Here is an 11674-nt window from a genome sequence, read left to right on the forward strand (position 1 = left end):
TGTGTATCCTTCTCAGTGCCTCATATCAGGAGGCACATGATGTCAGTTATGCCCATGCTGGCAATGTTAAATCTGATCTTGGTAAGGTGGTGTCTGCCTGGTTCTTTATAGAAAAGTTAATAATTTCCCTCTAATCATTTAATAGATACATATTTTGAGAGTATATAAATATGTTTCTCATTATACATTTGTCACCACCCAATGGGTTCATCTTGTTTGTTGTCCAGATAGAGCCAATTTATCAAGACAAGGGAATTGAAATAGAGAATGAATTTAATACACATAACGCTGGCTAAACAGAAGACAGGAGTTTTACTATTACTCACGTCAGCCTCTGTCAATTTGGAGGCTGGAGTTTTTCAAGGATAGTTTGGTGGGTAGGGGGCTAGGGAATGGGTACTGCTGATTGGCTGAGGATGCAATCACAGAGGTGTGGAAAACAGTCCTCATGTGCTGAGTACACTTCTGGGTAGGGACAACAGAGGAGTTACTGGTCTATCCAGTTACAGGGCCATCCAGTTGTCAGAAATGCAAAAACCTGAAAAGACATGTCAGAAGGCCAGTCGTAGGTTTTATCATAGTGATGTTATTTACAGGGAGGTTACAAATCTTGTGACCTCTGGAATAATGACTGGTAATCATTTACACCCACATCTTGGCGGAATTCAGGCCCCTCTCATCCTCCTAACCTGGTATCCTTTCATTAGTTTTACAAAGGCGGTTTCATTTTGCTATCATCATTGAAACTGTAAACTAAATGTCTCCAAAAGTTAGCTTGGCCCACTGCAAGAATGGCTAAGGGCAGTTTGGGAGTGAAAGGCAAGATGGAGTTGGTCAGGTCAGATCTCCTTCACCATCATAATTTTCTCATTGTTACAATTTCTGCAAAGGCAGTTTCACATTCATCCACTAGTGTTAGCATTTTTGGTGATTCTTACCTTTGAATTATTACAGTAGTAGTAACCAAAGATGATTGTTCTAATTCTGACATGCCTTCTACACATTATTTAGAATTTTTCTGTGAGGCTGAGCTTTCTCTCCTTCATCATTTAGTCAGTGTGGACTCAAATTCTTATTTTATTCTATGGGTTATAATGTATTACTAAGCCAACTTACTTTATTGTTCAAATTGCCCCTGATGCAGCTTCTCTGTCCTTTTGACATTTCCCCATTATTTCTGAGCACTTCTTTGCTTTCTGGTTCTGTAAGATGTTCCAGGTTCACCTAGTACATTCCCCATGCCAGTGTAGGGAAACCATTTTTTTTTTTTTTCTCCAGGAGTCCTGGTTCCTTTTAGTGGTGAACTGTGTTTTGAAACCAACATCTGGACACTAAGTACCCATTACCATTGGTTTATCATTGCTTTGTTTTTTTTCAGACAGGGTTTCATTCTGTCACCCAGGCTGGAGTGCAGTGGCATGATCACAGCTCACTGCAACCTCGACATCCTGGACCCAAGTGATCCTCCCACTTCAGCCTTTAGAGTAGTTGGGACTACAGGTCTGTGCCACTACACTCAACTAATTTTTGTATTTTTTGTAGAGACAGGGTTGTGTCATGTTGCCCAGGTTGGTCTCGGACTCCTGGGCTCAAGCAGTCTGCCTGCCTTGGCCTCCCAAAGTGCTGGGATTATAGGCATGAGCCACTTCACCCAGACTATCATTGCTTTTAGGCCATTTCAGTGGACACAACAAGGAAATAAATGTATGTGAATGCAATACACACACATCTCATTCTGTCTGTCCATCTATCTATGGCTCTGTTTCTCTGTCTCTCTAGCTCTATTTCTGTCTTTCTCTATTTCTATGTATTTCTGTGTTCTTACCTCTCATATTTTTTATCTATCTATGTCTTAAAAACCATAAGTTTGTACTGATGCCTCTGATTCCAGTTTAGCACTATAGGATTTATTCTAGCCTTCCCAGTTTTCATATCCATAACTTCTCTATGAGAAACAGGACTTCACGTTATTCACACTATCTTTACCTCTTCTCAGATTGAACAAGTAAAGATACTTGAAAGAACAATTCATATTGTAGTTTCAGAATTGCTCATCCACACTGCAGTTTAAAAAAATTTTTAATATACTTCTTGAGTTTTCTTTTAGAATTTATCATCTTCAAGAGCAAGAATTGTTATATATTAGTGTTATATTAATACCTAGCAGTGGTTTATCTTGTCATTTTTAATCTCTCAATTATTTCAATAAATTATGCTTATTTTCTGTTAATTGGGATGACATGTATCTTCAAGGTGAGAAAAATCAAAATAGTACTCAAATAAGAATATGGATCTATTCTAAACTAATTTAGATAGTGGGAGCGTTGGTTGTTTTCTGGAAACAACTTGGTTTTTGTTGTTGTTGTTGTTTTAACAGTTTACAAGACTATTTTCTTGTTCCTCGGAGTTTTAAACCTTTCAAGAAAAAAGTCTTTCTTTAGAGCCAAGGTTGGTCCTAAAGATTTCGTCTGTCTTCGGTGCAGAAGTTATGAAGTCTATTTTATGACTGCTCCAGAGAAACAGAGGACAATTTCCCATATGTTTATAGAATCTTTTCCTATTATATTTTTTGCAGACAAGTTATGAAAGATCCTGAAAGAGAAACATCTCTAGAAGTGTCTATTTTGCTTGTTTCTCCTTCTCTAGCTTTTGTCCTGAAATTTCCCATGAATGGATGGGTCGGTGAGGTGAATAAGCATGATGTAACAAAGAATTAACTTAGATACTAAGAAGCTGTATGGCTTAGAACATCTGTACCTTTATTGACTGGGTAAACTTGTTCACGTTTTCTGCTGGTAGATTCTACCTGTATTCACTCAAAACCAAGATATATGTGAATTGTGTTACCCAGAGATGTGTGACATTTGATTTAGAAGGGGCCTCGCTCCTCAGTAATGGATTCTGATATATTGGCTCACTTTGGGTGGGATGGCTGCCTTAGGGGCATACTCAGTCATAGGCATTTTACAAGAATGTTGTTGAAACCATTAAAACTTACAAACTTAGAAACCATGAGTTTGTGTGAATTTGGGTGAATTAGTCATCTTTTAGATTCCTTTCAACTTGTGGATTCTGTTTTTCTGGTACTGAAATTAAAGGGAGTGATTGGGACCTTGGCAGTAGCTGCAGGATTGGAGGTCCTAGAGACATTAAGAGAAGAAAGCAGAAGAGGACTCAGGCCCTTATGGACAAACTGATGATCGAAAGTAAGGGATTAGAGGCTTTTGGGACTAGTATGTGTCTAACAGAACAGTAGTTTCTTTGTGTCTCAGGGAGGTCCTTTTTTTCTCACTTCATTTATTCTCATTTAACTATATTAAATTATAGTTAACTGTGTTATCCATTAGATGAGGTGAAACAATCACTGGCAGTAGATGGAAAGGACAAAGTTCTACACTAGCATAGCTCATGTGGAGGTCCTCTTGCCACAGTGGCAGTGATGAGACCATACATGGATATGTGATGCTGCTGCTGCTCCCTTGATTCTGATCTGGATCTGGTTGCAGATTCTTATAGGAGATCTCCCTGCAGCCCACCCCAAAGACCCCGGGCCCCAGCTCTCCCAGAACCCAGCAGCCCAACCTCTGTGTGCTGCCCAGAGTCGGGAATGGAGCATCTTTGCTTCACTGTCTGAATTTGTACAAGTTGTAGAACTGCAGTTGCTAACTTAGGCTGATAAAGCCTTGATTTAGATTAGATTTTGATTACCCGGAGGACTCCTCTTACCTACTGTCATAGCAGCAGATTGGCCGGAGTGTTGGTGATTTCCTTTCAGGCAGGCGATAAGAGGCCAGGGATGCACATTCTTATGCCTTGATTGCTTACCTTGCATGCCCTGGTTCCAGCAGGGCTTTGGGACAGAGCATAGGGCAGGCCCCACTGCTCTGGCTTTATGCAAATGGCACATCAGAAGTACAGAAAACTGCATTTAGAAAATGGATTGAGAAGCGTGAAAAAAGTATTCGGTGAGTTCAGAATAAAAAGATGTGAAGTATTGATTCTAGTTAGGGAGCATTTCCAAAGCAAATGTATAAATCGGAGGGTTGCACATCACCAGACTCCCAGATAAATTACTGTGAAAATAGGCTTTTTTTATGTGTTAGAGGAGCAGTTTTCTGTTTCTTCACCATACTGTGCAACTTCTGCTAAGTACTCAGTCACAAAATGACCCAGAATTCAGTGTTTCTCTGAAAAAAGTTAAAGCCAAATGATTCATAGAAAGGTACAACTATTTAAGCTTTTCTAGTTCCCATAGTGCCAACTTGGCAGTTAGTCCATCCAGAATAATGTTTTTTAATACTAGGGGGGAATATCTTCCAAAGAGGAACCATGGGGCAGAAACAAAACCTCTAACAGGCATGTAATTCATTGGTGAGAAGACAAAGATGCAACTGGGACAATGAAAAAGTCACTAAGTAGTACCCAGAAGAGAAGCAGAATTGGGGCAAAAAAGGTCAATACCAATAATAGATACAATATTTACTATAAATGCAGAGAAGGCAAGAGTTCTTTGTAAAGGTACAATCTCAGTATCCCTTGAAATGTGAAATATTCAGATTACTGACATTGGCCAAATCATAACATTTTTTAGTCAGTAATTCAAGTTTGTTAAGGAATCAACCCTCAGTATGTTGCTTAGCTTGCCCAGAGTGATTCAGAAGGCATGTAAAACTGTATGACTGTAACAAATAAGGCAGATGGTTTCATGTTTCTCTCTTTTCTGGCTAGAGATAACCTTTTCAGTTTGTGTTTGCATTGCTTACCGTTAACTGTCTCCCAGTAGCTGGAAGGGGAGCTGCATCCTATGTGGTCAGAGCCATAATTGAGTAGGTGCACTATAATTTGTTGTGACTTCTACTCAACTGTTAACTTGGCCACGTAAGCAAACATTCCTACATTAAGCACAATATGGATATGTTCAGTCTTCTCCTGGTTATTTTAACTGATATTTAGAAGGCCTTTTCCCGTTTCTGAATTAATGTCTTTGCCTCATAGGTGAAATAGTTTGCTCTAATGTAGAGGAAGGCAGAAAAGGAAAATGAAGACTGTTGGATTGGTATATTTGTTGTGCTTCGAGGAATGTATAATGTTCATACCATTATCAACATACTGTAATAAACTAATCTTATAGAATGTGTTTACATGAGTAAAGAGAAATAAATTAAATGCAGTTTTTAAAAAAGGCCCAAATCAGAAGCTTGAGAACATGGCTCATGATCATTGGAATCCTGTGGAATTTTAAAGTTTGAAAGCAGCTGTCCTGGACCTTGTGTAATAACCAGGCTGAACATGTCCAAATGTTTTAATAAAACTGGATAGTATTATTTCAGCAACAATTCTAGCTATGTAAAGCAGTGCCCACTGTCATCATAGTACTGTCCCCCTGATACTGCCATTAGGCTAGAAAGAGTAATTTATTTATTTATTTTTATTTTTTATTTTTTTGAGATGGAGTCTCGCTCTGTTGCCCAGGCTGGAGTGCAGTGGTGCGATCTCAGCTCACTGCAACCTCCGCCTCCCGGGTTCAAGTGATTTTCCTGCCTCAGCCTCCTTAGTAGGTGGGATTACAGGCACCCACCACCTGGCTGATTTTTATATTTTTAATAGAGATGGGGTTTCATCACATTGGCCAGGTTGGTCTCAAACTCCTGACCTCTTAAGTGATCCACCTGCCTCGGCCTCCCGAAGTGCTGGGATTACAGATATGAGCCACCGCATCCGGCCTAGAAAGAGTAATTTAAAATGCTGATTGCCTGAGAATCTCATGGCTTCAGTTGCCACCTTTGTATAAAGATGCTTAGAAGCAACTGTGATGTAGTGGAAATTATACTCGCCAAGAAACTAGAAGATAGGGATTGGTTCTGGTCATGCTGTTTACTGGCAGTATGACCTTGGACAAGTCACACCTCTAAGTTTCTTTCCTCATGTGTAAAATGAGGGTGTTGGCCTTCATGTCTGAGGTGATTCTCCTGCCTCAGCCTCCCGAGTAGCTGGGACTACAGGTGTACGCCACCATACCCAGCTAATTTTTATATTTTCAGTAGAGACAGGGCTTCCCCATGTTGACCAGGCTGGTTTTGAACTTCTGACCTCAGGTGATCCACCTGCCTTGGCCTCCCAAATTGCTGAGATTACAGGAATGAGCCACCACGCCTGGCCTAAAGAAATTTTTTTAAAAAACAAGTGGTTTTAATACAGCTTTTCACATGCATGATGTTTGAGGTCTTGGCTAGGGACTCTAGATAGTGGACCCTGACATGAAGGCAGTTAGTTTAAAAGTAAGGAGTTGTCAAGAATAAAAAATTACTTGCTAAGAAAGAAAGGAGGCAAAGTTTTATGTAAATTCTTTGACTATGTAGAATCTTAGACTATGTAGAATCACAGAATTTTAAATTATTTCTAGAAAGTATAAGAAATTAATCTATTCATTCAGCAAATATTTACTGAGTAGTAGGATAATTTGGTGACCAACACAGATCGGTCTCTGCTTTTAGAGCTCATTTGAGGGGACGTTAGGTAGTGGGGAACTAGGAACAAACAGGTCACCTCAGGAGGGTGATGGCTGCCACAGTGGGAAGCACACTGTGGATCTAGATACCTAGGGGGTCGCGGCAAGCCTTGTGGAGAAAACGACACAGCAGTTCAGACTTGAAGGATAGTTCTCATTCATTCAGTCCATTCATTTTACAGGTAAGAAAACTAAAGCTTAGAAAAGTTGTGGTTTACGTGGAACAAATTAATGGCCAGCCAGTCCCTTAGGTGCCTGGTTACTCCTGGGTCTTGCCTTGATTCCATGTTTCCTGAGCGCAGGATCTTAAACTTTCATCTTTAATAGAACAAAGTAAGCGTCGAGTAAATAATTACTGGTAACTTTCAACCTGTTGACAAGGCTGCCACCTATCTGAAAATGCAGGAAGTGCATTTGCCTTTCAGTCCTTAAGAATTTGCAGTCTCCAGCAGTCGTTCATTTTGGAGTTACTTGTATTTCTGGTGAGTCATGTTTAGTTTTCAAATTACAGTGAGGATTCAGATCTAAGAATTTCATAATGAATCTTGTAAATAGCAGACCTCAAGATAATTAGAAATTTTACAACGTTTAAATACCTTAGATCAATTAAAAACACTCTTGGAATAATTTATTTTTAAAATGCATATGTAACAATGCATAATTTACTGATAATGCCTTAAGATTGTAGCATACAAATGAACTCAGTACATTCTACTGTAATAATTCTTGTACAGATGAATGTGATAAACATCACTTGGTCCATAATATATTTTAGAAAGAAAAGGATTTTTAAAATAAAATGGCTGTAGACTAGCTTTGCTTGGAATTGACTCGTTCCAAATCTAGATGGGTTGGTTGACTGTCTCACTGGGTTTATGGGTTTATTTATTTAATTATATTTAGATGGTACATTACCAGAATATTTTAGCTTTTATTATCAGAGAAATGTTAAGTAGGCTTATCTGGATATTTGTGAATGATCATTTGGATTTAAATGTAAATGCTTTAATTTTGAGCCATTATTTTTTATCTACATACTATCTATAATTTACATTGCTTGAAACACAATAGCTATAACAGAAGCCATATTTTCAGAAGCCTTTCTTCTAACCAAAAAGAAAATAATAATCTCTAAATACATTAGTCTTTTCAGAAACACAGTTGAGGTTGAAAGTTTTATTTTCTCATTTTGCCCTTGATTTTTATCTGCCTTTTTTTTGTCTGGGAGTCAAAACTTTCACAGTCCCTGTTAACTGCTGTTTATTCTTAACTTTATTTCCTAGCAGTAACTCTGTGCATAATCCATATTGTTCAGAGTTTCACTAAATAAGATGTAATACAACCCACTGCTGATTTACTGATGAAAGAAAATCTCTTACAAGATGAACCCTGCTGTAAGACAGAGCTGTCTCATTTTTTATATTCAGCAGAAGCTGATCCTGTCTCATTTTTTCCTGTTGCAGGTTCCTCAGTGGTGTGCTGAATATTGTCTTTCCATCCACTACCAGCACGGGGGCGTGCTATGCACACAGGTCCACAAGCAGGCTGTGGTCCAACTCGCCCTGCGGGTGGCAGATGAAATGGATGTTAACATTGGTCATGAAGTTGGCTATGTGATCCCTTTCGAGAACTGCTGTACCAATGAAACAATCCTGAGGTTGGTTTGCGGGGTTCAGTCTGCTCCCTGCTGGTGATGGTTGGCTTAGGTTCTACAATTCGGAAACAGCATTATTCTAGCATTCTACCTGTTAAGCATCTATTCTGTGCAGTAGCAACTGGTCTCTCTTGTCACAGCCAGCAAGCAATCGTTGCTTTCCCACACTGGCATCATCAGGGATTCCTTGTCTAAACGTATCCCATGACTCCCATTATCCCCAGGAAAAAGTTAGCAACTTGCTTGGCCCCTCAGAACCTTCAAGCGTGTGCTTCTGGAGCTATGCCTCATGCAGGGGCCACATCATTGCCTGTGTGCAAGCCACATGGACACCTGGAGCATGCTGTGTGCCCCGTGCTTCCACACCCTGTGCCTGTACACCTGCCCCTCCCTGTGCTCAGCATGTCCGGGCCTCTTCTGGGCCTGGCTAGTTCCTCCTAGTCACTCAGTATCCAGTGTAGCGGTCACCTGCTCGAGGAAGGCTTCCCTGCCCCTCCAGTAATATACATTAGAAAACCCTCTGTGGGGCCTCTGGAAAACATGGTGTCCGCCTCCATCATGACTTCGATCAGTGTTTCTCAAACTGTACTTTTCAGAAGCTTCTATGTTCCAAGGAGCCTTCTTTGTGGCTACTGCAAGTTGTGGTATCTTTTTTGTGCTTAGCTTCATTATGAGATTTCCTTTGAATAAGGATTTCCAAGAGCTTGAAAGAAGAAAAAAAAAGGAGAAAGAAATTGGAAAATCACTGCTCTGGGCTAGTGCTTCTCAAGCACTTTTATATTACAGCCCTCATAGAAAGTGATAGTATCCATGTAGTACTTCAAGGAAATGGGCACAGCTGCCTGCAGCCAGAGATGACCATCCCATGGGCTGCAGCTGCCCCAGGCATTGCCTGACCACTCCAAGAGCCAAGTAGATAAGTATCTCGGGGTCATTATTTGTGCACCTCTGTAACCCCTTTGTGTGGCATACCAGTGTGCCATGGCACACCATTTGGGAAGCTCTGCTTTAGTGTAACAGGGCAGGGATGGTTTTTCACATACTCATATCCCTGAAGTCTCGTGCTCATCCCCAGGAGGATGTTCAGTAAATTGGATAGTGGAAGGGATTTTGCCCTGTCCCAGCTAGCACTGCACTCCGGTGCAGTTCTTTTCTCCATTCAGAAAGCCCATGGGGCCGGGCATGGTGGCTAATGCCTGTAATCTCATCACTTTGGAAGGCCAAGGCATGAGGATTGCTTGAGCCCTGGAGTTTGACACCGGACTGGGCAACACAGTGAGCTCTCATCTCTACAAAAAATACAAAAATTAATGAGCGTGATGGTGCATGCCTATAGTCCCAGCTACTCAGGAGACTGAAGCGGGAAGATCACTTGAATCCAGGAAATCAAGGCTGCAGTGAGCTGTGATCGCGCCACTGCACTGTAGCCTGTGTGACAGAGTGAGACCCTGTCCCAGAAAAAAAGGAAAGCCCATTGGGCTCATTTGGTTTGTACTAAGCTACTTTCCCTGAAATATTTATCTTCAAAAATAGAAGACAGTCTTCAGGCTAGTGTCAAATCATAGGGGAAAGTCTTTAGACCATCAGCACTCTGACTTGAACTTCTTGAAGATATATTACCTTCTGCTAGTATAACAATTATGTCCCTGAGTCATTAAATTACTATGTATTTATAAATTGCTTATTGTGTAAATGGTACACGAGTGGTACAAAAGAAACATAAAAACCTCTCTGGTTCTTAGGAGCTCACAAACTAAAAGAGCTGCACAGGACAAGATATAGGACCCTGAAAGGGTTAAGGATCCCTAAGCAGATTCGTGGTTGGTTGGTTTGACATTTTAAAGTAGCCCTTTGAATTTTTTTTTTAATTAAATGATGGCTCTGACTAGGTTCTAAAGTTAATATTGTATCTTTAATACCATCTAGACTTTGAAAACCCTTTAAAAGGACTCTTTAATGTAGTCATTTTTAAAATGAAATATAACAGCTTTACCATAATATGAAATCAGAATTTTTTTTTTTTTTTTTGAGACAGAGTCCCACTCCGTCGCCCAGGCTGGAGTGAAGTGGCGCGATCTCAGCTCACTTCAACCTCCATCTTCCGAATTCAAGTGATTCTCGTGCCTCAGCCTCCTGAGTAGCTGGGACTACAGGCACGCACCACCACACTTGGCTAACTTTTTGTATTTTTAGTAGAGATGGGGTTTCTCCATGTTGCCCGGGCTAGTCTCGAACTCCTGAGCTCAGGCAATTTGCCGGCCTCGGCCTCCCAAAGTGCTGGGATTACAGGCATGAGCCACCGCACCCAGCCTCAGATATTTCTTAATATGGAAAGCCACAAAGATAAATAATGGTGGGGAAATCTAATAACGCTGTGAGACACGCCTCACCTTTTAAACATCTATCATATGTTGGACTTAGGATTGTTTTATGGTGAAAAACCCAAGCATTCAATTCTGACACCCAAAGGAATACTATATATTAAAGTATGTATTAGTTTCAGTCTGTGTATAGCGTTCCTTTCTTAACAGGCACAGCTGCTTCAGGTGTGCTGGGTTGAAGTACAGAGGCACCCATGGAGACAGGTAGAGAGTAGCTGCCTGCTTTGACAGGCTTTGCACGTTCTGTTTCTCTCTGCCGTTGCTGGGCTGCCTTATTCTTCGTTGCTTTTATATCTTCACTTTACAGTTACTCTTGTTTCTGAACACTGTACTTTCTTTTCCACTGTGACATGCCCCCAGAACCAGTGCAGAGTCAGAAGACACTCAGATGCATTGTTGTAAACAGGGTTTGAGTCACAGGAAAGAGGCCAGAGCTATGGCCCTATGATAAAGCAATACCAGTTTTCTTCCTGGTATTCTGTGCTCTGGAGAGGAGGCAACATGGCTGTAAAATGAGTGTCTCCACCATTTACTCACTTGTAATCTTATAGAAGTCACCTAACCTCTTTGAGCTTTAAGTCGCCTCATCTGAAAAATGTGGATGATTAATATACTTGCTCTGAGGGTTGTTGTGAGGACTATTTAATTTATGTAACTGATGCATGGTGTATGTATGTGGCAGCTATGTTTATAATTATAATTATACTTATATTTTTATAATTATGATTAGAACAAGATTGATTTTCCTGAAGAGGTATGCTAGCCATAATTTTGAATAAGCTCAGACTGAACAGCTATTTAAATCAGACGATTTAACATTGATCACTGATTATAGAAGGCAGTAGTCTATATTTCATACTGTGTTTTTCATTTCTTTAGTAACCCCTTAGTGTATATCAAACACATCATAGGCAATTTATAAACGATCTTTAAGGCTACTACTATTTTTTGGATGCTATATATAACAACTTTGTTCGTCTTTAAGCTTTTCTCTGGCCTTTTTGAAACAGTGAATAACTGAATATTACGTACCTAAAATAGTCTTTAGGAACTACATATCAAGATATCTCATAGAAGTGACTCATAGTGTCAAATGGTGATATTTTCTGTTTTGGAACTGGAAAGTTCTCA

The 11674-nt window shown here is 40.2% G+C and overlaps 1 protein-coding gene across 5 annotated transcripts in view; it reads left to right on the forward strand.

Moving 5' to 3' along the window:
- The window catches only part of DHX32 (DEAH-box helicase 32 (putative)), a 67563-nt gene that overhangs the window by 26105 nt on the left and 29784 nt on the right, over positions 1 to 11674 (forward strand). For all 5 annotated transcript variants that reach the window (XM_017858623.1, XM_017858622.1, XM_017858620.1 and 2 more), the window contains one exon: positions 7972 to 8165. In XM_017858623.1, coding sequence (XP_017714112.1) covers positions 7972 to 8165 — 194 coding nt within the window. The remainder of the gene's footprint in view (positions 1 to 7971; positions 8166 to 11674) is intronic.

Source organism: Rhinopithecus bieti, unplaced genomic scaffold, assembly GCF_001698545.2.
Source record: "Rhinopithecus bieti isolate Rb0 unplaced genomic scaffold, ASM169854v2 scaffold_42745, whole genome shotgun sequence".
NCBI classification, from domain to species: domain Eukaryota; kingdom Metazoa; phylum Chordata; class Mammalia; order Primates; family Cercopithecidae; genus Rhinopithecus; species Rhinopithecus bieti.